This window comes from Abrus precatorius, unplaced genomic scaffold (assembly GCF_003935025.1).
Source record: "Abrus precatorius isolate BTA unplaced genomic scaffold, Abrus_2018 Scaffold2, whole genome shotgun sequence".
In the NCBI taxonomy this organism is placed as follows: domain Eukaryota; kingdom Viridiplantae; phylum Streptophyta; class Magnoliopsida; order Fabales; family Fabaceae; genus Abrus; species Abrus precatorius.
The window spans coordinates 7,838,361-7,866,332 of record NW_020874362.1 but is presented as its reverse complement, the minus strand read 5'-3'; the positions used below and the strand labels follow the sequence as shown (position 1 = coordinate 7,866,332).

Sequence of the window (27,972 nt, the reverse complement as noted above, 5' to 3'; positions counted from 1 at the left end):
ATCATACATCAAATCTGTCCACCCTACAAAAATGGGAAACATGAAATTGTCCTTTTTGGTACTATGTTTAATAGCTTTCACACTTGGAGCCAAAGCCGAGCAATGTGGTAAACAAGCTGGTGGAGCTGTGTGCCCAAATGGCTTATGCTGTAGCGAATTTGGATGGTGTGGTAACACTGAATCCTATTGTGGAAAAGGGTGCCAGAGCCAATGTAAACCTAGTGGCTCAACACCAAAACCAACACCCTCAACCCCAACTCCAAAACCTAGTGGTGGAGATATTAGCAGAATCATTAGCTCCTCTGTCTTTGATCAAATGCTTAAATACCGAAACGATGGACGCTGTGCAGCTCATGGATTCTACACCTATAATGCTTTCATTGCTGCTGCTCGCTCCTTCAATGCCTTTGGCACCACCGGTGATGACACCATCCGCAAGAGGGAGCTCGCGGCTTTCTTGGCTCAAACCTCTCACGAAACTACAGGTTTATTCATTAACACTTAGTCAATAGAAAAATTCATTAAAATTTACGTGAAATTTATGAATTAATTGGCCACATCAATTGAATGTGTGTGTTTTGAGTAGGGGGGTGGCCAAGTGCACCTGATGGTCCATACGCGTGGGGATATTGTTTTGTAAACGAAAAGAACCAAGCAGATTATTGTGACTCCAAGGATTGGCCATGCGCTCCTGGTAAAAAATATTACGGCAGAGGACCAATTCAACTCACACAGTAAGTCACCCTCCCTACCATTTCAAACATTTCATCATGATTGTACTGCCACAAAACTTGTATGTAAATATCTATCATCATCAAAAAAAGGTTCCCCTCACATGGGTTATCTTTGACAAAAGTAGTTGATAAATTAACGGAAAGTTAGAAAAATTGCTGAAAGTCAGAAAGGTTAATTTATATTTATATAACTTTTTATTTTCATTAAATCAAAGATGAAAATTTCTATTTTAAAGTAATAATAATAATATTTAATCACACTCATTTGTGAGTGTTTATATTATAATTATAGTAGGGTAGCATGTGAGTGGACTAATGGACTGTGTTGAACCATTGTAACAGCAACTACAATTACGGGCAAGCTGGAAAGGCAATAGGTGAAGATTTGATAAAAAATCCGGATCTAGTAGCCACAAACCCAACCGTTTCATTCAAGACAGCCATTTGGTTTTGGATGACTCCACAGGCAAACAAGCCATCAAGCCATGATGTCATTACAGGAAGATGGACGCCGTCAAATGCTGACAGGTCAGCGGGTCGGGTCCCCGGATACGGTGTGATCACCAACATAATCAACGGTGGACTCGAATGCGGGCACGGGCAGGATTCTCGAGTCGAAGATCGGATCGGGTTCTACAAAAGGTACTGTCAACTGTTGGGAGTGAGCCCCGGAGACAACTTGGACTGCAACAATCAGAGACCATTTGCTTAAGCAATTTGCCCTCATACGTTCCACAGAATAACAATATATTGCATTTAATAAAAAGAGTGCAATGATGAACATGTAACAGGAACCTTCTTGCTAAAGAAGTTCCCAATTATCTTGTTTAAATAAAATGATTTCATATTTTACCCTTTCCTTTTTATGACTAAAAGAGTTTCCCAATGGCCATTAATGACACTTAATTAAGGTTTTAAAACAAGATAATTCTTAAGTTACATTAACTTGTAAATAATTATAAGATTTAATAATAATTTATAAGTATCATAACCTTTTACGAGCATTATACACATTATATAATTTTTTTTCACATTTTAATAAAATTCAAGAATAAATAAAATTTTAGTCTCGAGATCCTTTTTTTATAATTTATTTTTATAAGTAAAAAGAATTGTATATTAATTTTAGTATAAAAAAATTATTTTCAATTTTATCGTTATCGTACGTTATAACTATGTTAGTTTTTTTCTTTTAATTGAATTCAATGTGATATGTTTAAGTTGTTTTTAAGTTTTTATACAAAATATTTTTTATAATTTAATTTTTATAAGTAACAAAATTATACATCATTTCTTATATAAAATATTTGTTTTGTAATTTAAATTTTATAAATAAAAAATTATATATTAGTTTTTATACAAAATTTATTTTTAATTTCATCCATGTTATTATAGTGACATTTTTATATTGGATTTTTAAATTAAAGATCAAATCGATTTTTACTTTATACATTTTTAATTCATAATATTTAATTTTATTATAAAAGTTAATATTTTTTTTAGTTTAAATTTATATAAAAATTATGATGTTAGAATCTAATTTTAAGATACGAGACTTGAGTCAAAAGTATGAAATTATAATATGAGATTTATAAAATATTGAGATCATCAGGTATAATAAGTAAAAATTGTGTAGTGTAGTTATCTCAAAGTTCTTATCAATTGTTATTAAAGTATAATTAAAACTAATAAGCAATTTAAGCATGTTACCTTCGATAACTCTTTGCTATAATAATTAAAAGTTTAATTATTTTAATAATTTAAAATTAATTTTATTCAATTTTAAATTAAATATCGTTACCGTGCCTTGGGCGGTAAGAAAGGATAATTTTAGATTTTTATATGAAGGAGATAAAAACAGAAGAACGGAAAAAGCACAGCTTATTTGCATGCTTTCAGAAGGAAGGAATTAAGGAAATATTGTCAAACATAAAACGTCACAACCTTAACAAGATTTATACTTTTCTTTCTAGCAGGCAATCTTACGCATTGAGTTTATGCAAGCTTTGAACGACGAGTGTGTTACTTTCTAGAAATTTTGGTAAAACAATTATTCTATTCCATATTTTAGTGAAAGAAAAAGAAAAGAATATTAACTAGGTGCATGCTCAAAGGATGAGGATCATGTCAATGTAAAATTGGAAAATACAGTGGAATATTGCTCAAACCATTTCCATGATTTCAGGTAATTGATCACTAGAAAGAGCTATCCACCGACTAGTCAAGTCAACGGGTATATCATAAAATTAGGATAATTGTGGAGAGAAAGAAAATATTATAGTATATTACAATTCATATGGACTAGTATTTCCTCTCAGGGATTTGGTCAATGGTCAGAAAGTTACGCAAACATTACCCAAAATAGAGAGAAAAAAACCTGTGTTCTTTGTCTTCCAAGCATTCCCTCCACATCACGTTATTTGATACTAGTCCAAGAGTTTGCCTCTCACACATAGGCCACTTAACCCAACTGCATAAACAAGATTTGAAGCCACTCGTCTGCTTAACGTAATAAAGCATAATAAATGTAAATAAAAAACCTTTTTTTTTGCCTCATTGTGTAACATTTTACGATATCGGTAACGATTAAAAATACAGTTCATAATATGAGTATTTACAAAATTCACCTTTAATTTGAAAATATACGATATATTTCATCTATGTTTATATTCTTCAACTATTCACCAGTTTATATTGAAATTAAGGTGTACATGCATACGATTTCCAAGGAAACGACTTGGTCACATACTTAATTATTTTTAAAATTTTATGAAATGTAATATATATATATATATATATATATATATATATATATGAAAATGGAATATAATTAGACAATCAAATATGTACGGGATAGGGAAATTGATGGACCCTACATATAGAAGAAAGGAAACTGAATACCTAGTCTAAATCAGTATCTCTAAGTTTCAAAGATAAATGATAATTAGAATTTTATCTAAACCATGAAAAGGGTTAAAAGTCAGAGTTGACTCAGGCCCATTAGCCCATTACAGTGTCTATAAAAGAAAGGTAGAAAGAGCATGTAAAGGGTTGACTCTTTATTATTGAATATCATTTATTGCTCTGAGCCGAATCCTAACTTCAACATTGAAGTGCCTTTTGCAGGTACCCTCCTACATCAGCAATTGTCAGAAGGACACCAGAGCGAAGGTTGAAGACAGTCGTTTCTCAAGAAGGAACATTTTGGCGCCCACCGTGGGGCAGAATTGACTTCATTCATCAGGATTAAGCATGGTAATGATGAGAAGCCAGCAAGAAGGAACCTCTCGGCAACAAATGGAGGGCATCACGCCAGAGGAACCAGTACCTGAAGTGGTGATGCAGGGAGGTACGGAGGAAAGCATTCTAGCTGCACTGAGGCAGCTTAAGGCAGAAATGATGGAGATGAAGAAGGAACGCGAAAGAGATGCACTGGAGCTCTCGGCCTTAAGGAGGGAAAATGCTGGCTTAAGGGAAGAAATAAGGACACACATCCCTTCCCAAACGACGCCTTTCATCCAAGATCAAGGGGAATCCTCAACACTGCAAGACAAATCAAGGGAGGTCTATCAATCGGCAACCAGAGATGACCAGGACGACCTTGTGAACCGGAGCCCGTTCATTCACCGCATTCTGGAAGCCAAGCTGCCCGATAATTGGAGAGGGTTGGCAATAGACAAATACGATGACACATCCGACCCCGAAGAACACGTGGATATCTTTACAACGCAGGTCGGTCTGTACACAGAAAGCGATGCCTTATGGTGCAGAATTTTTCCTACTTCACTCCGAGGACCTGCGCTCAGTTTGTTCACCCGACTCGCCCCTCTCTCCATCGACTCGTTTACAACTCTCACAAGGCGTTTCAACTTGCAGTTCGCCACAAGCCAGCCCCATTCCCTAACATCCTTGGCCCTAGTCAATATTCGCCAAGAGAAAGGAGAATCACTTAGAGCGTTCATGGAACGCTTTGGCAAAGTGACTCTCTCAATTCATAACTTGGAACCAGCAGTAGTTATGCACCACCTCACAACAGCATTAAAGCCGGGACCCTTTGTTAATAGCCTCTGCAAAAAGCCCCCGATCGACCTAGATGAGTTAAGGGGTCGGGCTGCGAAGTACATGCAAATGGAAGAATTATCTGAATATCGGAGCCAGGTACGGATGGACCAAGGATCTAACTCAAAAGATATAGAAGGAAAGGAAGCCTTTAAAGCAAGGCGGGGGAACGACAGAGGAAATGAACTTGAGCGACCACCTCGGCGACCGAAGTATCCGTCCTACACGACGCTCAACACTAATCAGGCCAGAATACTTGATCAAGCGTTGGCCACAGAAATATTGAAAATGCCTAGACGCGCTAACACTCCACCTCGGGCAGATAAAAGCAAGTCTTGCCGATACCATCAGAACAGGGGTCACACTATTGAAGAGTGTACGGCACTAAGAGATAAAATTGAAGAATTGATTAAAGGTGGATACCTAAAAGATTTTGTACAGACAGATCCCACAAAGCAATCTAACAGAGGAAGAGATCGTCACCCTGATTCACCAAAGAGATTCGACCACAAAAAAATTGAACGACACAGGAGCAGGTCCAGAGAGCCCCCAGCTAGAAGATTTGAAGAAAAGTACCCGAAAAGGGTCATTAACACCATAGCCGGAGGGTTCGCTGGTGGAGGACCTACCCATTCGGCTAGAAAAAGGCATCTTCGGCATGTCCGTTCGGTCAATAATGTTTCATTGGGCAGCAGAATTCGGATCCCGCCTATTACGTTCACTGACGACGACTTTCAGGGAGTCGATCCGGTGTAGGATGATCCCATGGTAATTAGTGTAGACATTCTTAACTGCACTGTTCGAAAAACACTAATCGACCAGGAGAGCTCGGCCGATATCCTATACTGGAATACATTCAAGCAATTAGGCATCGCAGAACAAGAGCTCAAGGAATACCATGAACCATTGGTTGGGTTTTCCGGGGAACGAGTAGAGACCAAGGGATGTATTGACTTGTACACCACGTTTGGATCAGAACATGAGGGCAAACGCATAAGAGTCACTTATCTTGTAGTACACGCAAACACATCTTATAATATACTACTCGGCAGACCATCCCTGAACAAAATGAAGGCCATAGTGTCCACTCCGCACTTGGCCATGAAATTTCCGTCTGAAAGAGGCCGAATTGTTACCGTCCATGCTGATAAAAAAACAGCCAGGGAATGTTACTTTGCAAGTTTACGCCTTAAACCATTTCATGGGAATAACCGGGATGTCAACATTGTATTCCCTCGGTTGGAAGAAGAGTTGGATGTTGAACTTGATCCTAGAATGGATGCGGAATATCGTGTCAAGCCCAATGAAAACAAACAATCCTTCCAACTAGGAGCAAAGCCAGAACAAGTTGCGTATTTAGGGATCGGTTTGAACGAACAAGAAAAAGCCGTCCTCCAAAAGATGCTAGTAAATAACGCCGATTTGTTTGCTTGGATAGCCTCGGATATGCCTGGCATTGATCCAGCATTTCTTTGTCACCACTTATCGGTCTATAAAGGAGCCAAGCCGGTAGCTCAAAAGAGGAGAAAAATTGGTGGTGATAGAGCAAAGGCAGTAAAAGAAGAAACCAGCAAACTAATACAAGCTGGCTTTATCCGAGAGGTCAGGTATTCAACATGGTTAGCCAACATTGTCATGGTTAAAAAAGTCAGTGGCAAATGGCGAATGTGCACGGACTTCACGGACCTCAATAAAGCATGCCCAAAGGACGCATACCCACTACCAAACATTGATACCTTGGTCGATGGTGCAGCCGGTCACAAAATACTAAGCTTTTTGGATGCTTATTCTAGGTATAATCAAATACGAATGTACCCCCCGGATGAGGAAAAAACAACGTTCATCACAAATTCTGCAAATTTTTGTTATCGAGTGATGCCGTTCGGTCTGAAGAATGCAGGAGCAACATACCAGCGACTCATGAACAAAATTTTTGAAAAACAAGTGGGTAAATGCATGGAGGTGTATGTAGACGACATGGTGATTAAATCCCTCGCATTGAAGCAACATCTTGACCACTTAGATGAGGTATTTGGAGAAGCCAGAAAACATGGTATGAGATTCAATCCTGAAAAATATACGTTTGGTGTAGCTGGCGGTAAATTTTTGGGCTTCATGTTGTCGGAAAGGGGGATTGAGGCAAACCCCAACAAATGTAGAGCCATCATTGACATGGCCAGTCCTCGCAATGTCAGGGACGTGCAACGACTCACCGGGCAGATCGCAGCCCTTGCTAGATTCTTGCCAGTAATGGCAGAAAGGTCTCGGCCTTTCATCGAATTGTTAAAAAAATCTCAAAAATTTGCTTGGTCCAAGGAGTGTGAGGACGCCTTTGTACAATACAAGCATATGCTGGCGGCACCACCTGTGTTGATTAAACCGACACCAAATCAGGAAATGATTGTTTATTTGGCTGTATCCGATCACACCGTCAGTTCGGTTCTACTTCAAGAAACACCTGAACCGAACCCCGTATATTTTGTTAGCAGGACACTCCAAGGTCCTGAATCTCGGTACCAGTTAATGGAGAAAGTGGTACTTGCCCTAGTCCATACAGCTCGTCGGTTAAGACACTACTTTCAGAGCCATCGGATGGTGGTACGTACAGATTGTCCGATGGCCAAAATATTGAGGAAACCAGAATTGGCTGGTCGGTTGGTGGCATGGACAATTGAATTATCTCAGTTTGATATCCATTTCGAGAACCGACGCCCCCTTAAAGCCCAAGTGTTAGCCGACTTCATCAATGAGTTCACTACACAACATGATACCATTTCGGACATGTGGAATGTGCATGTTGATGAATCATCAAATCAATTAGGCAGTGGAGCGGGGGTCATTCTTGAAGGACCGAATGCGTTTGCCATTGAACAGTCTATCCGGTTCGGATTTAAGGCATCCAACAATCAAGCCGAATATGAAGCTTTACTCGCCAGTCTCAGACTAGCCAGGGAAATGGGGGTTAAACGCATTACTGCTTTGAGTGATTCAAAAGTTGTAACCGAACAAGTGAATGATACCTATCAGATCAGGGACTCGGTCATGCTTAAATATTACCAGGAGGTTAAGAGAATAAAAACCGAGTTTGAGGAGGTATGCATTCGGTACACACCCCGAAACATGAACGCACGAGCCGACAGGCTAGCTAGGCTGGCTAGCCAACGGAAACCAGGGCAGCTGCAGAGCATGGTTCACCAACAAATCCTCCAACCTAGTATCACCAAGCAAGAATGCATGGACATAGAAAATTTATCTCATAATTGGATGACCCCCCTGGCCCAATACCTCACTGATGGCAGTCTCCCGCAGGACGCAGCAGCAGCTAGGAAAATTAAAGCACATGCAGCCAAATACCTTCTTCTCGGCAAAGAATTGTATCGAAGAGGAATTTCCACCCCCATGCTTAAATGCCTAGAAGACGACCAAGCTAAGTACGTGATGAGAGAAATCCATGAAGGTATCTGTCGAACCCATTCGGGCGGACGAACTATGGTAGCCAAAGTGCTCAGGGCCGGATATTACTGGCCAACAATAACTCAAGACTGTCAGTTGTTTGTAAAAAGATGCATTCCCTGTCAACAACACGGCCCTCACCTGCGCCAACACGCCGATACCCTTCGGCACATTAGCGCTCCTTGGCCCTTCGCTATTTGGGGAATGGACCTCCTCGGTCCATTTCCCTTGGCAAAAGGGCAATGTAAATTCCTCCTCGTCGCCGTGGACTACTTTACCAAATGGATTGAGGCCGAACCCCTAGCATCAATCACGGCCCATAACGTACAAAAATTCACTTGAAAAAATATCATAACACGGTTCGGTCTCCCTCATGCACTAATTACAGATAATGGGCTTCAGTTTGCAAATCGGCAATTCAACGAGTTCTTGGCAGGCCTGCATATCAAACATAGGGTTACATCTGTTGAACACCCGCAGACGAATGGCCAAGCTGAGGCTGCCAACAAAGTGATCTTGCATGAATTAAAAAGGAGGTTGGGTTCGGCAAAGGGAGAATGGGCAGAGAAGCTGCCTGAGATTTTATGGGCCTATCGGTGCACGCCGCAGACCACAACAAAAGAAACCCCCTTTCAGCTTACCTATGGTACTGATGCCATGGTACCGGTAGAAATTGGAGAGCCGTCATTCAGGAGAGAGAATTTCAAGGAATCGGCCAATGAAGAGGCTTTGGCCGTCAACCTGGACTTGATAGATGAGATCCGTGACCACGCTGCCATCATGACTGAGGCTAGTAAAAGAATGATGGCTAGAAAATTCAACTCCAAAATAAGTCCTCGACAATTCTACAAAAACGACCTGGTATGGCGAGTAAACGGGGACGCGCGCAAGGATCGACAAGAAGGGAAGTTGGCAGCCAACTGGGAAGGCCCCTTTCGGGTAGCAGCAAGATTAAATAATGGAGCATACAAATTGGAAACCCTGGCAGGAAAATTAATACCAAGAACCTGGAATGTCACTCATTTAAAGCATTATTATAGCTAAAACCTTGTAATACGTGCACAGGTGCACTCTTTTCCTATCCCAGGTTTTATCCTCTTAAAAGAAAGTGAAAAGGGGTTTTCCTGAGAAGGTTTTTAACGAGGCACCTAATCAATAAAATTTCTCTTTCTTCACCTATACGGTTTTTTACGCATTACATACCTTTCAAGCACCATTCCCTCCCAAGTTTCACTTGGCCAAGGTTGAATTGTTTCCCTTCCGAGTACCCCGCTCGGTCAAGGATGAATTAATTCCCTCCCGAGTACCCCCACTCGGTTAAGGACGAATCAGCTATTTCCCTTCCGAGTACCCCACTCGGTCAAGGATGAATTAATTCCCTCCCGATGAATTAATTCCCTCCCGAGTACCCCCACTCGGTTAAGGACGAATCAGCTATTTCCCTTTCGAGTACCCTACTCGGTCAAGGATGAATTAATTCCCTCCCGAGTACCCCCACTCGGTTAAGGACAAATCTACTATTTCCCTCCCAAGTATGACTTGGCTAAGGATGAATTAATTCCCTCCCGAGTACCCCCACTCGGTTAAGGACGAATCTACTATTTCCCTCTCAAGTATGACTTGGCTAAGGATGAATTAATTCCCTCCCGAATACCCCCACTCGGTTAAGGACGAATCAGCTATTTCCCTTCCGAGTACCCCACTCGGTCAAGGATGAATTAATTCCCTCCCGAGTACCCCCACTCGGTTAAGGACGAATCTACTATTTCCCTCCCAAGTATGACTTGGCTAAGGATGAATTAATTCCCTCCCGAGTACCCCCACTCGGTTAAGGACGAATCTACTATTTCCCTCCCAAGTATGACTTGGCTGAGGATGAATTAATTCCCTCCCGAGTACCCCACTCGGTTAAGGATGAATTAACTATTCTACGTCCCGAATACCGCACTCGGTTAAAAAATGAATTTTTTCCTGCAAACTACCTCCACTCGGTTAGGGTGAATCAGTTATATTTCCATTCAAGGTTGAGCGTTCCCGGACCAATTACCCTTACTCGAATAAGAGTGGAACTTTAATGATATTTTAAATGGCACCTAGTCGATTAAAATTATTTATCTACCCCTGCTCGGTTTAACGAAGAAGCTATTTAGAATAAATACCGTTATGTAGAAGGAAAAATGGTCAACTTCTTTAGCAAAAAGTGAACACCAGTGAGAATTTCTATTTCTGTTAAAAAGATTACAAAAAATGGGGCACTTCGGCCCATGAATAGAACAGAAATTAAACTAATTCTCTGGGCGAGAGGTATCAGGACCGGCCGCCTCTACATTAGGGGCTGTAGCATCGTCGCTTATATTTCTTCGTGGAGGGGCTTCGGCATCAGGCTCTAAATCTTCATCCACGTCATTATATGCTAGGAACCGACCGCCGAAAAAATCTCTAGTAAGATCGAACTGGAAGTCAGGAGGCACTTGGCAAAAACCATAACACTGGCGAACGGCATGATTAAAACCCGACTCGTGTTCAATAGCCACTTGAGCTGAACACTTGTCGGCAAAAGCTTTCATTTCATCATCCGCCCTGTGCCTCTCAGCAGCCACGGCCTCCTCCATTTCAGCAGATTTGGCCCTCAAGGACTCCTCCAATCCTACAGACTTTACCCTCCAAGCCTCCATCTCCTCTTCCCTCGCCTTCAATGCTTGTTCAGCAGCTTGGAGCCGCTTTTTCACTATATGATAATGTTCTTTATATTGAATAACCTCAGCTTCCAAAGCTTTATTGGTTTCGGCCAGATTTTGCCGAATCTCCTCATTTTCTGCAAGGGTTTGTTGGGCGGCAGCATACTCGTTTTGAACCTTTCTCAGCTCCCGTGTGGGCTCCAGAGCCAATCGTCGGAGCATCATCATAGCTCGGATTTGAAACTCCGAGAAGTATTTCCACACGGACTCAATCTCAAGATTACTAACCGCCTCCTTTCCTACATCCGACAGCAAGTCAGGCGCAACTGCTCGGCCAGCATGAACACCATTGTTGAAGAAGGCGTCGGTCAGAAAGAAAGAAGGGAAGACACCATTAGAGGAACTGGCAGCGTCGGAGGCCAGCTCACCCCGGCCCTGATGACGGCTACCATCCGAGCCACTCGGCCTTCCTGAATGAGAGTGCTTTCTTTTCTTCTCTCTCTCCACCTCTTTGCCCTTCTCTTTCTCCTTCCCCTTGTCTTTTCGTTTTTTCGGTTGGTTTTCGGCAATAACAAGGTCTCGGGGAGGAGGTTGCGGCTCGGTCGCAACAGGAATCTGGTCCAGTTGAGGATGTCGGTGCTCTTCGGTGGGCGTGTTCTCAGGGGCCCTAGCTTTCAAAGTTTTCCGATATGTCGGCACATGAACCCCCCGTTGAGCCATTAAACCTACAATAAAAAGCAGCCGGTCAAATTAATATCGTTTAACCCAAAAATAAAAACCACAATCACGTAACATACCATCCATGTCCAGGCGAGGTTGAGGAGATTTTAATACTAAAAGTATATGTCGGGCAGGAAGGTCTCGGGGAAGAGACTTTAAATATTCCAATGCCGCTAGCTCCCTAGTCGACAACATATCCTCGGGAATCCAGTCGTACCGGCGAGGCACCCGGGTCCAATGGAAAGGAAAAAGAGGATTATTTTCACTATCAAAGAAAAAATTTCTACCTACAGGATGGACGGTTACTTTGAAGAAATCGGTTTTAAAACCCTTAAAAGACGAGGCATAAGGCTTGAACAAAGGCAAATCTGGTTGCCTTATTAACGATACCCATCTGGCAAGGTCCGATGGACGAGTACAAAAAAAATGAAGAAACAATCCTACGCTAGGTTCAATATAATGAAATTTACAAAGTACTCTAAAAGCCTGGATAGCCGCCCACCCATTCGAGTGGAGTTGTGTCGGCGCTACATTTAAAACTCGCAACACCCCCAGTTGAAAATCATTAAAAGGCAATTTTATACTCAGCTCCCTAAACATATACTCGTACATGAAGAAGGTGTCGGCCATATCGGCACCCCCTCGAAAAACAAGCTCAGGGTCTTCGGTTTCGTCCCCGCGACAAGGATTAATGAATATAGGATAGGGATCGGACGGCTCCCACAATGAAATGTCCACATGGTCAACAAAAGATTGGAGATCTTTATTTCTCCTATACCGAGAAAAGTAGGCAGCTACCTCACCGTGCACCCACTCGTATCCAGGAATAGTACAAGGGGGAAGTACTGGTCTCTCCCTAGGGGGGCTCATGCTCGGTAGGGGTTCAGAAGAATCAGAATTGGTGGACTCTGACGATTCGGCTTCGTCATTGCACTCCCTAACGCAAATTTCTACTCCTTCATCGTCCCTACTAGGTCCTGAACCAAGTGCTACCCCCCCTCCGGTTTTCCCGGCATGTTGACTATCAACACTACTCGGCGTGGACGACTCGGACAACGAGTCTTCCCATTCTAAGGATCCGGCCATGATAAAAAAGGGAAAGAATGAAGCGTACCTCACAGAAGTCGGTTTGAAAAGGAAAGATTGAATACCCTTCGGTTTGGAGCAACAACATATACTTCTCGGTATAGAGACAAAGTAGAGAACAAAACACCTGGACCACCGCATATTTATAGAGGGCCCTCGTATATACGAAAGGTCACATCCCTCTCCAACCGACAGATTCGTCCCAGATCGAGCGGTGAGGATCGACTCCCCTTTCGTTTCACGCACACATATCGAGGAAACCCTAAAAAAGTACTTGACATTCTAGAAGAATTCGTTTCCATTTTGTATTATATGAACATTTATTATTATTCATTTATTAAATTCCTTGGATTACATTGACTTTATTAAAAAACCGAATACCCTCCCTAGGTACTCTTGATCACTGATTGAACCGAATACCCCCTAGGTATTCTTGATCACTGATTGAACCGAATACCCCCCAGGTATTCTGGATCACTGATTGAAACGAATACCCCCCAGGTATTCTTGATCACTGATCGGACCGAATACCTCCTTCGGTATTCCCTTCCGTTCATCAAACCAAATACCATCCTTTGCTTGGTGATACTATGCGAAAATCCCTCCTCGTCCGACTGTACCTCTAATTTAAAGCCCTCAAATCGTACCTCTTCGGGCTTGGGGGACTAGTGTACGGGATAGGGAAATTGATGGACCCTACATATAGAAGAAAGGAAACTGAATACCTAGTCTAAATCAGTATCTCTAAGTTTCAAAGATAAATGATAATTAGAATTTTATCTAAACCATGAAAAGGGTTAAAAGTCAGAGTTGACTCAAGCCCATTAGCCCATTACAGTGTCTATAAAAGAAAGGTAGAAAGAGCAGGTAAAGGGTTGACTCTTTATTATTGAATATCATTTATTGCTCTGAGCCGAATCCTAACTTCAACATCGGAGTGCCTTTTGCAGGTACCCTCCTACATCAACAATTGTCAGAAGGACACCAGAGCGAAGGTTGAAGACAGTCGTTTCTCAAGAAGGAACAAAATAAGTCAACAAATAATAGTTTTAATGAATTATTAAGTGATTTGGTCGGTGAGTGGAACCTTATAGACTTAGCCTGGGTCTTTATCTTTCAAATCACAATTTTTATCTAAATTGTCAATAAAATTCAGTGTATAGGACTAAGCCATTGCGCTTGCTCATTTATATAATCCATGTTTTACATGAATTAGGATCCATGTTTTTTTTTAATTCAGTTCATTTTACTTTTAGGTTAAATGTGTTAGGCTCGTGAGTTAATAGTGGGTTAGTTTGTAACCGAAAATTCTTTTAAACAATTATAGTATTTAACTTATTTACTTTTACAATATTTATCCATATTTATTTATTTATTAATATATTTTATGAATTAAACATTTAGCCTGGTAACTTCTTTTTTGTTTTTGTCTGAAGCTCTGCTAACTACTGAATTAAAGTGAATTGCATGTGGGCTAGTGATTTTATGGATTCATTTGTTTAACGACCCAATCCAATTTGACCCACTTACTAGTCGTCTATTATATGGACTTATACATGACCAAATTGGCAAAAATAAAAAATAAGTATATAATGAACAAAAGATTCGTACCATAACTTTGTATTTTGTCTTTTTTTAGTATGGCTATCTATTTATTTTAATATCTTCATTTTTTTATATTAGTCTCATTTCTTTTCTTATAATTATACATTAATTCGATAAAATTTCTCTTTAAACTTAGGTACTTTGTGGTTATAATTATTTTTAAATAACTTTTCTCATTTTACCATTCAACTTTTATTCTGTGTATAACATTTTTTACAATATTTTAATCATTTTGTAAAATTAATTGTAGGCACTTAAATTTAGAAAACCTGTGCATGACATTAAATTTAATACGTCTTTGAAACTAAAGTTTAAAGCTTATATCATCCACAAATAACATATATTTAAGGATATTGTATATTTCTAATAATCACTGTAGGCAAGATAAAAGAAAATTATAAAGTTAAGTTGATTGCATATATGTTTTGGAGGAAGAAAATGCTGAAATCATCACGACTAAAAAGAAAACTTTGATAACTTTATAGAGTTTAAAAGTAAATTTTGATAATTTTATAAGAACTAAAATTAAATATAATTTTTTAAATAGTTTAATGACATATAACTCGATTAATCACATCAACAATTAACAGAGATTAAATAATAGTAAGATAATTTTGATTATCTTATATTATTAAAGATTAAATTAAATTTTTTTATAGAGACTAAACATAAATTTTAGCAATTATATAAAAATTTAAAATATATTTAATCTTTTATTTTACTTATTTGTGTACAATAATGTTAATTTTGTCTTATAAGTTCTTCAAACAAAAAGAAAAGAGAGAAAAGATAATTATATTATAGTTAAGAGTATTGGTAAGAAAATTTGAGATAAGTTTATTTTAGTTAATATAAACTCAATTTTTTTAAGATCATTTATTTGATCTTAAATTTAATCTGATTAAGATATAATAACATATATAAAATGAGTATATCAATCAACTTAATTTATTGACATAATCATTGTAACATTAAATTAGAAAAAATATTGAAAATTAAAATAAATTGAAATGTATTTGATAGTATATATTTAAAATTAAATTATATCAATAATACGATGTGTTATAAAAAAATGTTATTCAATGAAGTCTTAACACGTGCATGATAATTTTTTTTTAAAATAATATACAAAATTTAAAAACAAGATGCTTTTGGATGGAGATCACTCGATGTTTTTAAGTAAATTCATCTTTAATTATATATATAATACATTAATAGTGTATTTTGATAAATTACAGTAAAAAATTTGTTGAACAAATTAAAAAAAGTTTATAGCTAGTCTAATTTCTTTTGAAAAAGCCGTAAGTCCAATTTCAAAACCTAAAACTCATCAACATTAGTTTGAGAATGGGTTATGTTGATAGAATAAGGTGAGTCATGAATACCCGGCCTTAGCTAAAAAGTTGAAGGTAGTAAAACATGATAAATAAACATACGATAATTATTTTCTAAACAGTATATCGTAAACAAAATATATACCATCTATCTATTCTATGCCTACCATTAGCAATTAGATTTTACAACTAATCACTCGTGAAAACATGTAAAAACGTTTCTAGTTTCTACAATTAAACTGTGCATCTAAAATATTGGGTTACGCTGAAATAGTGGACCAGTGGTTGATCAATCACAGAATAAGAGAGAAGGCCATACTAAACTAACATAAAATAAGGTACCAGAATTGATTAAGTTTTACAATAATGAATATAAAATCCCCAACGCAACACATATACTTGAGATTTGATGAGTTAAACTTTGATTAATTGAGCATGAATCAGATCACATGCAAGTCACGGGGCAGTGAGAGATGTGAAGAGTCATGCTTGCATCAGACGAGACTTGAATATAAACGGAGCTTAGTAAGCATGATTCAATGATTTTAGTGTAGAGTAATGGAAGCCCACCACTTTCACATGGACGTCGTGTTTATAGAACATTAAGAATGTGGCCACCATGAAATGAATCTAACCACAAGCCATTTCCCCTCTGCCCTTCTGTCACCCCTCTCTTTATCTAACACATGCACATACCACATATGCAATCAAAATTGTTGTTTCATTCTTATTTCAGTTTAATTATTTTACGAGCAAACCTGAGAGAGAGTGTGTGAGACAGAATAAAATAACAGACATACTAATGTTAATGCTGTATATTTATTTATAGTACATGATGTTCTTACATGTATTAAAGGATAGAATAAAAAATTAGTCGATAATAAGTTTTTATTAAAGATTATAATATTTAACATTCTCAACACGTTAAGTATTGTTTTAAGATATGTATTTTAATAAAAAAAATTGAAAAATAATCATTATAGAGATTAAAATTAAAATTCACAATTATTTTGGAAAAAATGCATTAAAATAAAAGAAAATTGTGTTACATCTATAATATATACAAGCATAATGTTTATCTTCACGCATTTCTACAGCATTATAAACCGAGGGTGCCGCCATTGAAAATGGTCCATTGGGTGTCTTGGTGAGGGAAAGAACATGTTGTCCCTTTCTTGCTCTTTGAATTAAATAATGCATGGCCGGTTGAAAAGTGAGTCTTGACTCTTGACGTATGGGAATCGGAATAAATTCTGTTAAGAGCTTTAATTCATTGTCTTCATGTTCTTACTACTCCAACTGATAATGATTGATGAGCTAAAACTCTGCATTTTCTGTCTTTCTTATGTGCTTGACTTTCTAAGTTTCTGTTGAATGACAATGATGCAGCCTTGAATAATGTCTACCTTTCTTATTTCTTTATTTTTCTCCTATACAGCCATGAATCGTGTCTAAATTAATATAATAAGGCACATCAGTTTTCTCTATCACAAGGCCACTAATATTTGGGCAACCACATGCTTTAATGTTTAAATTAAAATCACATGGCATCATTCCCGAGGGTCAAACATTTTATAATTCTCTCTATAATTCTATCCTCACAACATAATTATGCCGTGCTTAATTAGGACTAACTTAATTCAACCTTTCTGAAACTTTGATGAAAAATGGAAAAAGATGAACATAAGTTTTGCAATTTATGTCACAATGAAACAAATTTTGATAAATTTTTGCTAGCATTGGTAGTATAATGGACATAACCTTCATAAGATCCAAAATGCACATGCAGTGGCAGTGCAATAAATGGAGGAATGCTTGCTTGCAAGCCTCTCCGGATGCATTGCAGGTCCAACTTGCATAGCCATTCACTGCCAAACTTTTGTCTCAATTGATTAGGAGCAGGCAGCATCTGATGCTTAATTTGCAGCACATGGAAATGACAATGGTGTTTCCTTCATAAATTCAACAAGGCCATTCCTTCAGTAAAACAACAGGTTTATCACCACTGTCACATAACAATAAAATGGTGGCGTCATGGCTAGTGAAGTTTTGATTTTAGACATGACATCTTGTCATAGGCTACCAAATCACCTTTGTCTTGGCATATTTTTTAAGAAGTTAGTATACAAGGACAATCATACAGGGCACTCTTAACTACTAAAGAAAAAATATTATATATTATTTCAGTTCTTGAAACATACATGTTTTCTCGATTTATTTTTACAGTCTATTTTTTCAATCAATTGTTTTAAGAATTTTTTTAATCTAGAGACTAAAAAAATAACAAATAGTAAAATTAATTAATAATTATAACATTTAATGTTATTGTATAATTTTTAATACATTAAAATTATGGTTTTAATATAAATTTATCATATATATGTACATATGGATCAAATTAAATTTGAGATAATTAAACTAAGAAATACTTATTATATACGAAATATTAAATAATATTTTGTAGTTAAAATAAGTGCAAGGCAATAAAATATAACAGATGCAGCTAAATATTTTATTTTAACATATGAAGGACAAGGTGTTAGAGTTTAACCATCATAAGTTCCTAACTCCTGATTGAACTGTCTATCAGAGAATATAATTCTTAGGTACATTGCTCTTGAAACGAAATGTTGTATAAGGTGCAAATGCATGCAGAAAAAACACACCAGACAAGAAGAATCAGCTTTTCAGCCATACAATTAACATGTGATTCGTATACAGCACCCTTTACTCTTTAATCAACTTCTTAAGTACCCTTCCCTCTTCTACTCTTAACACTAGCCACCAACCCATCTGAAGCACCAGTACTTATATGCTGTAATGTTTTCATTATGCTAACAAATCAATTTCCAAGGTAGAAGAAACATCACTGTTGATTGCCCCCCTTGTCCCCTAAGGTAAGAAATACACTGGCACCACAACCCCTCATGGTTTCCATTATTCAACACTTAAATGATAAATTATAACAATTTTAACAAACCTTGCTTCTGTGTCCCTCAATAACATCTTAATGCTAGCCTAGATTCCAGGCCTTTGAAGGAAACTTTTGGCTATAACTCACAGCACTGTTTGCGCTAGCCAGGATTATTTAAATCCACCCCTTACTTATACTTCGAAGAAAGACATAAGGTGTAAAATTAAATCAAATATAAAACAAGTTCAATTATGCACACGATCATTTAGAGATAATTTATACTATTGAATTATGGTTGAGAAGATGATATTATTGAATTGATGACAAGGGGAAGCAGGGGAGCACATAACAGCAATGTCCTGTGTCCTTTGAGTACCACCACAAATTTCTAAAACCTCAACGCACTCTATCTTAGCACCACAGGATTAATTAAATCACTATAGTTATAGAATTGTTGGCCTAAACTATAACAGAGCAATCGGAAAGGTAGGGAGACCCACATTGTCATCACATGCATGCACATATTACTACCCAAATAGTTGGCTTGCACACTTTAAGATCCTAACTTTAGGTCCTCCTTTAACATGTTCCTATAAATAGATTGAAAGCATACTAATTGACCAATCAAGCATCCTTGTGATTGGTGCACATTTCTAGGTAAACAACAAAGAAAAGATGGAAGCAATTTCTACATTGCCAAGCACCCATCAACCAGTAAGGTCCATTAGTTTGCCCCCTAGAATACACCCTTCTTCTCAAAGAGTTGAAGCATTATTGAACCATCTCAAACCTCACCATCACCATCAATCCCAATCTGTTGCAAGCACCATTTGTTTGGATGCAGAGACAATACAAAGCGATTTGGTTTTGCTTGCTGAGTTATACAACTGCATGCAGGAACTCTTCCATTCTCGACAGACCCACCAAGCTCTTTTGCGCTACCAGGATGGGAAACTGGTGGAAGAGGCATTATGTGGCTCAGTCACACTTCTAGATGCATGTGGAGTAGCAAGGGATTTATCATTGGCTCTAAAAGAACATGTGCAAACTCTTCAATCAGCTATACGTAGAAGAAGAGGGGATTCAAGCATTGAAAGAAGCATTTGTGAATATGATAACTTCAGGAAGAAGGCCAAGAAGGAAATTGCCAAGCAACTAAGTGCATTGAAGAGAATGGATAGCAAAGTTATTTGTTTTTCTGTAATGGGTGAAGATCAACATATAGTATTCTTGGCCAGGGTTCTAAGAGATGCAAGCACAATCACAATCTCTATATTTCGTTCCCTTTTTCTATTCCTGTCAATGCCAGGACTCAGAACAAAGGGGTCCTCCATGATCTCAAAGCTGAAGCCAATGAGGTTGTTTTCTTCTGAGAAAGAACAGGAGAACACTAATGTTGTAGACCTCAGTGCTGTGTGCTCCCACATTGGAAGAGGAAAACACAGTGATTACAAGGTTGAAGTTCAAAGTGCACTGAAAGTGTTAGAGACACTGAATGTTAGTATTGATGGTCTTGAGGGTGGATTAGATTGCATTTTCAGACGTTTACTCCAAAATAGAGTGTCATTTCTTAATATGCTTGCTCATTAAGCACAATAATGAGTGAAGCTTAAATCAATCAATTGTAAATGTGAATGAGAGTGGTCATGTAGTCCGCATTTTAAAGGATTTGCTCTCCACAAATCAATACATGTGTTTGAATGAAAGTATCAACTTGATTCAGAATTACACTGTGCCTTATCAAATTTTCCATATTCTAGCTCCTTTTTCTTTTTTTGCTTTTTGCATTATTAATATCTTTTGAACGTTCAAAATAGAAAGCCATTCACTCAAGCTAGTAATGAACATTTGGCAGACTGTAACAATCTATAACTTTAAACATATCATGAATTTTAATTGAAATTTCACAATAAATGTCTCTTTTTTTTGTCGTAAATTATAATATTTCAAATATATACTTAATTTTATAATATTATTTATTAATTTATCTTTTGTTTAAATTACACAAACATGTATATATACAGTAGTTGAAGAGAGAGAAGTGTGGGCATGAAGATAAAATTGTGATTAAAATTATGAATCAATTTTAGAATTTTAAATTAGAAAATAAAATTATATGTAATGTCATAAGTAAATATTTTATAGCTATATTTTATTATTTGAATGTTAATTTATAATTATAGTATAATTTATAGTAATAATTATATTTATATGTATGATAATTGAGTAATACATATTATAATCAAAGAAAGAAAATAGTGTGAGAAAGTGAATAAAATAGTAATCATTAATAAATTATTTTTTTAATTATTAAAAATTATATTTTAAATTTTTTATAGTATGATATTATAGTAAAAGAGATATTTTCATTTGAATTTCTTTCGATAAGTAAAAGAGAGGTTTATTTAGTAATACAAACAAATGATGTTTTGTTTGTTTTTGTTTTTGTTTTTAGCCAAAGAATGATTTAAGGTATCACATTGAGTTTAAAAATATAATTTATAATTTTTTAGAGTTTATTTTAATAAATTTCATTATTAAATTTATAGTATATACATTTTTATATAATAAAAGCTTAACAATAAACACTTAGGGGGAAATACGGTATTGGGATAGCACATTTCAAAACCTGCTTCAACATGTACTATCCTGCTGGCCGTTCTACAAAGCTATTTGAATAAAGTTTTTAATAAATATTTATAAAAAGAAAAATAGAGAAGTAAAGTAATTTTTAAAAAAAATTTAAATTAAATTATATATCTCAAATTTTATAAAAATTAAGTAAGAGTTTCTAAAAAAATTATAAATATAAGTTAATTTTAAGTTCTAAAAATATAAATTTATTTAATTATTTTATAAATATTTATTAAGAAATCTATCTAATTTAAACGTATAAGTTTGTGACAGATATTTATATCTATAGTTGGTGTTTTTTTTTTTTTAATCATTATTAAGGTAGAAAAGGGCTAAGGCCCAAACAAACAACGCACCTTGGAGCAAATACAGAAAAAAATAAATCTAGACCAAAAATTGAAAGCTACTCCTTATTTGGTTATAATTATAAAAGTATTATTTATTTTAATAGATATTTTATACTTTAGTTTTTTCTACAAACTACTCAAATACTTTTTTTTGAAAAAAAGATAGACTAAATTATTTTTAATTTCTGATTTTTTTTTATAATCTTAACCAAATGAATAAAAGAACTTCAAGTTTTTTTTTTAAAAAAAAAGGTAATATTTTCATAAATTAATTTTTTTTTTTGTTTTTGGTCATTTTCATAAATTAATCTTAAACATATGGTCCAATTAAACATACGGGCTTCACGAGAAAAAGTATTTTGTTTGATATAAAATTCAATTCTTTGTTTTTTTATTTCAATATATCAAAGTCAATTGAAATTAAGATAGTCTTTTCTTTTGGGCCTAACTCATTAATATGAAGTCTGTGGAATGGTAGTTATATCCATAATTCCCAATAAAGCTTTAGATCATTTTTCTTTGTGTTTTAGTCTGGTCAACACTTTAACTCATTACAATACGATAAAAACATTCTATTCTGAGATCAATGGAAATTCATTGGGCCTTCTCCTCGTAAGATGGGTACCATAAGTATTTGCAAAGTGATCCAAGTGTGCATGCCCATTTAATTATTTTGTATATGAAATATAGTGTTGACAAAAACAATGGCATATGAAGTACAGCTAAAACGAAAGATTGTTTTTTGAGAAAAAAAAAAGAAAAAGAAAAACGAATGAAAGAGTGTTCTGACCACAAACAAAACATTGATCAAATTAAGAGCATGTTTGATTCTTTTTTCAACTATTTTTTAAAAAGGAAATCAAACATTATTTTGTTTTATTTTAGCTTTTATATTTTTGTTTAATTTTAATTGTCTTATTAATTATAATAAAAAAGTTAATCACAATAGACAGAAAAATTATAAATATAAATAAAGTATGGCAACTTATTAAAAGAATAGACCAATAAAATAAAAATAAAAATAAAATAACCAAGCTAAAATTTCATGAAGGTTTGAGTATCAACTTGAAAACTTCATAAAGGTAAAATTCAGTACAACAATAATTGGTTGGATCTATTCTTAGAGGCATAATGAATAACTTATTCAATTAATCAAAATTAATTTAATTAATTTAATTTAAATTATCGATTTGGTCACATTGATTGGACCCAAATAACCGGTACATTACATCAAACTTGGGAGAACAAGCCACATGAATACGGTCAGGTTCTATGAATAAGCAGCAGCACAGCCACATGCCAAGACCTAATGAGGAGAAAATTATTAGATGACGTTGGACCACTGTATATCTATAATTTATTTATAATTTTAGTCCATTATAATAAATTATTTATTATTTAAATAAAATTAATTAATATATATATATATATATATATATAATAATTTTTACACAGTAATTGACGGAGATTATTAAACATTAAGTTCTGGAGCTACTTAATAATTTGTTCTAGACTGACCAATATATCTTTGTTTAAGAGATATAGCCAGCAATTATATATGAACGCGTACGTGTCAATCTTACCAGCAGGATACGCGTCCTCCTTCACGTACGTCGAGGTTGCTCAAGAAAATCGGGGATTATAAAATATGAAGATTCTTTGTGTATCTAATTGCAATTAAGCAAGCATGGTTAAAGACAAAGTAGACCTATACATACAAGGAGTACATGCCACTCGTGCACACAATATATTAAAACGCTAAATACTCATAAACCCATTGTTCTTGGAATTTAAAAAGAATTATCTAAAACTCAAATTATTGCGGATCTCAAACCTTTAATCCTTTTTCTTTGCAGTTCAAGCTCCTTCATATCGAGACAACCCAAGCAGTGGATCCAATTTTATATTTGATATTAAGAGGGTAATGTGGCATGAGAGGAGGCAAACTAGGTGATGACTAACGAGGATTTTTGTTTACCTACACGCGGAGAACAAGCCAGGTATGCTCCTCAAAGGCTCAAACCCATTTTACTAATTAGAATATCACATCATTATGCATATAATAGAGCACAATGTCAGGCAGAGATGTGACAAGTTAACCGAAATCCAAGGAAACCCATGCATGTACCACATGCCCCACACGTTAATCAAGTAAGCTCATTTGTGCTACCCTTTTAATTTTATTTTATTTTTTCCCTATAGCTCTAGGAATAATTGGGGATAGCCCCTATATAAAGTGAGAGGCATGAACTTGGTTAGAGCATCCCAAATTGAGGTTCTATTGAAGAGAAATATACAATAAAAGAGCAATCATGGCACACAAGTACCAAGTTCGCTCAATTAGTTTGCCTTCTAGATCTCATCCTAGCACCATTAGAGTAGAAGAGGAGTTGAGCAAGCTCAAGACATGGGAAGGAACATCAACATCCACTTCTGAGTCCATTGACACTGGCCTATCCTTACTTGAAGATTTGTATATTTCCTTGGATGATCTTCTCAACATGGCATCAACCCAAAAAGTGATTTCCCACTATAAAGGTGACAAGTACGTGGAAGAGGTGTTGGATGGTTCAGTGAGAATTTTGGATATATGTGGCATTATAAGGGACACCATGTTGCAAATTAAGGAAAATGTTCAAGCCCTTCACTCTGCTCTTCGAAGAAGAAAAGGAGATTCAAGTGTTGAAACAAGTGTGGCTGAATACAAATTCTTCACAAAGAAGATGAAGAAAAACGCAAATAAGTTGATCACATCTTTGAAGCATATGGATAACAAATTTGGGGTGTCCCCACTCTTAGATCTTGATTACCACCTTGCTGCTGTGATTAAAGTGCTCAGGGAAGTGATTCTAACGAACTTGTCAATCTTCCAATTTGTTTTGTCATTCTTGACCGTGTCTTCATCAAATTCAAAGGCAACCAAATGGTTGGCGGTGGCAAAATTGATGCACAAAGGGGTAAAACCATGTGAAGATACCTCAGAGAATGTCAATGAGTTGCAGTGTGTGGAAGAAGCTTTAAACACCCTTCTAAATGAAGGCACTAATGATGAAAAGATGCAGGTAGCTCACGAAAGACTAGAGGCTTTGGAAAATGCCATTGAAAATGCTGAGAATGGCTTGGAGAGTGTATTTAGGCGCTTGATTAAAACTAGAGCCTCCCTTTTGAACATAATCTCCCAATAGAGTATTTTTCATAGCAATTATTCTCCAAATCCTGCAATGCATCCAAGTTTTAGGGATCTGCTGAGGAATTAAAACTTTTACCTTAATGACTTGTACATGTATAGAACTCAAAAGTAATACTCGAAACGTAAAAAAAAATGTTTATTCCCTATATTTTTGTGTCTTGTGTTGTTAATCATATTTTCTCAGTCAAAACAGCTTCTGTTTACATTTGACATATTCTCTGCCTATAGAAATAAATTGCTAATATAATGTTTGGGGAATAATATCTAATGAGAAATTGGAGCAAGTAACTTTAGATTTAGGACTACCTGACATAATAGAAATATTTCAAAATGTGTTCATAACTAAGCAAATATTTGAAAATGTCTACGAGTTAAAACCGAAATCGATTTTTTTGGTCTCACATAATAGAAAAATAGATTAATCACTCTACAGTTACGGTTTCAATTAGTTCAAACTTGAGACTTCATAGTCATTGATCTCATTTCATAGATTATGGTAAATTCGGCTTCAGGGGTGTTCAGTTCCATTCCAGTGAAAATCGTTTTAACTAGATTTTTTCTTAATTTAATTAAAATATAATAAATACATTATTTTCTCATTTATTTTACATTATTTTTAAATAAAGTTAATTTTTTTAAAACCAAATTTACATAAAAATATGATATATAAGAATAATTTTAAACTATTTTAAAAATATTACTTAAGCATGTAATCATAAAAATAATAAAATAAATTCTAAAAATAAGATATTAAAATATAGTTAAGAATTATAATTTTATTAATACATAATATTATAAGTATGAGTGATATTTTAATTTTATAAATATATTTAGTTTGGATTAGATTGGATTGATTTTTAAAATAAAATCTAAATACAATTCAATTTAATAGAAAAATAGGTTTTAATTCATTATTTTTTGTAATTGTATTGAATTGAATGAACATTTCTATCTTAAATATTTTCTTTTCTTTTCGTTATACAATAATAATTCAGAACGGAGATATCGTCGAGTATGTAGGAATTTTTTTCGTCATTGTATTTTTAGTTCTTTTAATTTAATATACAAGCAATTTGAATTTTTTTTTTTAGTTAAGTCTTTTAAAATTTTTTAAATTTGGTTATTTTCTCTACAAAATTTTGAGGAGTTTCTGATAACCTTTTTGTATAAAAAAAATTAAATACTTAAAAGTGAAAAAATAGAAATATTTTGATAAAATTTTATTAAAAAATAAGATATGAGATTAGAGCTTATAAAAATAAAAGTTTCTATTTTTTAATATTTTGACAGAAATTAAACATTTGAATTGGTGTATTCTAAGAAAAAAAAGTTTAAAACAATTTATATATTTCAATTTATTAAGACTTTGGAGTAAAAGTACAGAGATAAAGAATATTTGATAAAGTGAGTATTGATGAATTTTTTCAATTTAATGGTTAATTTCGAATAGTCAAGAATAGTTGCTGCTAAAGAAGTGAAAGAGATGAAGATGATAAATTAGTAAATCTTCTTTAAAATGATTGTAGTTATATTCATAATTAATTTCTCCATTATGTTGTAAATAAAATATGCTTGAGGCATATAGACGTAGAAGATATAAGTGGGAGGATTTATGATGGCAAAGAGAAAGGATTTCTAGATTTGGACCTAAGTGTTCAAACTCTTGAACTTCATTCACTTCACAGTGACATTTGAACCTTATAAAGTCTCAATTATGACTACATCTAGAAATTTTATAAATCGTTTTTTTTGTTGTTGGTTTTAGCAAAACTCTCCTTTTACTAAAGTCATAGGGTGACCTAACATGGTAAAAATAGCCTTCTTACAATAAGTTAATATGTGTCTTCAAACTCATGACTTTTTCTTTATCTTCTCTTGCATCAACAGTCATGCGCTTGGGTAAATTTCTTTGATAATGTCTTCATGAATTTGGTTGAATTTTTTCATGTACTACCATTTCTTTCTAATTATTTCTTACGTAAACTCTTCATACTCTTCTTCCTCTAAGATCATCTTTTGTTTAAGTAACAATTTTCTTTGCTACAAATCAATAAATATCTAATATTTTGCCTGGATTTTGAACCTAAACCTATCCTATGAAAGTACCAGGGTTGTGTTAGATGTTGGTATTAGTGTTGGATGTTATTAGTCATTAATAACTTCCTCACGTTGTTGGAAACTTTAGCCAACTTCAAATTCTTGCCTTTTTTTTTTATGGAATAAACTTCTTTGGTGTCATTTTAAAAGAATTTAAAATATTAAAATAAATATTTAGTATTTATAATAAATTTACTTAAATGATTTTTTTTTTAAGACAAAGTTACCTGCTTAAATGAAATAGGACCCATCAAACAATGATCTTCTGTCGTCATCTTTCTTTAAACGAACTTAATGTGCTGAAACAAAATTAACAGTGAAAAGACACCATATAGGACACACAGCAATGGGCATACAATCTAAATAACCTATTTCTATCCTGCTTATTCTATTACACTAAGTCAACAAATATAAATATTACATATTATAAATTCCTAAACTAACATTAATTGCTTAAATAATTTCAATAATCATTCATGTTTTGCATAACTTGGAACATCAAAGGGATAAAATCATAATAGAAAAAAAAAGTACTTAAAGATTAAATTTGATTTTGTGATCATGGATTTATAGTTATGATAGAGATTAGAGAAATAAGTTTTAATAGAAGGCTTAGTGAAATATAAATATTTGTAAATTTTTTTCTTCTTCACTTTTATTTTTAAATGCTGTAGCCCTTATAAATTTTGTTTAAGTGAAAAATTGTTTACACAAAAGTTTACTTATAACTCTCTTTTTTGCTTAAATTTTATTAAATATTTTAAAAATAAATTTTTTCTTGCTTAAATAAATTTTTTGCCATTTAAGCGATCAAAAGTTATGGTATGTGGTATTTTAAGTTTTACATAAGATAAAATTTCTCCCTCGAGGGAATATTGATTCATTTTGGTTTTAAGTGTATATCTGAACTGAAGATTATGCTTACACAAAAATTGGAGTGATCCGAATCCACCGCCTAACCTCATACTGACTTTATATGCGTGGAGGTCCTATTGTTTTGTTCTTTATTATTATTTTCAAAAATTATTAACAAAATAAGTCATTGATGACAAAGCGGGTAGTTGAAACGGTATCGTCTTTCTCGCATTGATGTGGGCCAGCGCCTGGAGAGGTGATTATCA

General features: G+C 35.1%; 3 protein-coding genes across 3 annotated transcripts; all 3 read left to right on the top strand.

Moving 5' to 3' along the window:
* LOC113857792 (endochitinase-like) lies at positions 1–1,587 on the top strand. Its single transcript, XM_027489992.1, has 3 exons — positions 1–485; positions 587–734; positions 1,077–1,587. The coding sequence occupies exons 1-3, from the start codon at positions 32–34 to the stop codon at positions 1,444–1,446; spliced, it is 972 nt and encodes a 323-aa protein (XP_027345793.1). The 5' UTR covers positions 1–31; the 3' UTR covers positions 1,447–1,587.
* A 17,671-nt stretch (positions 1,588–19,258) lies between these two features.
* LOC113860164 lies at positions 19,259–20,173 on the top strand. Its single transcript, XM_027492831.1, has one exon. The coding sequence runs from the start codon at positions 19,259–19,261 to the stop codon at positions 20,171–20,173; it is 915 nt and encodes a 304-aa protein (XP_027348632.1).
* A 3,703-nt stretch (positions 20,174–23,876) lies between these two features.
* On the top strand, positions 23,877–24,749 carry LOC113859173. Its single transcript, XM_027491989.1, has one exon. It carries the CDS (start codon positions 23,877–23,879, stop codon positions 24,747–24,749), a length of 873 nt encoding a protein of 290 aa, XP_027347790.1.
* The last annotated feature ends 3,223 nt before the right edge of the window (positions 24,750–27,972 follow it).

What these genes read in the sequence shown, in the direction of transcription:
- LOC113859173 (XM_027491989.1), top strand. Translation starts at nt 23,877, where the DNA reads ATGGCACACAAGTACCAAGTTCGCTCAATTAGTTTGCCTTCTAGATCT.
- LOC113860164 (XM_027492831.1), top strand. Translation starts at nt 19,259, where the DNA reads ATGGAAGCAATTTCTACATTGCCAAGCACCCATCAACCAGTAAGGTCC.
- LOC113857792 (XM_027489992.1), top strand. Translation starts at nt 32, where the DNA reads ATGGGAAACATGAAATTGTCCTTTTTGGTACTATGTTTAATAGCTTTC. An exon ending in AACCTCTCACGAAACTACAG is followed by an intron (nt 486 to 586) that starts GTTTATTCATTA and finishes TGTTTTGAGTAG; the next exon opens with GGGGGTGGCCAAGTGCACCT. An exon ending in GGACCAATTCAACTCACACA is followed by an intron (nt 735 to 1,076) that starts GTAAGTCACCCT and finishes CCATTGTAACAG; the next exon opens with CAACTACAATTACGGGCAAG.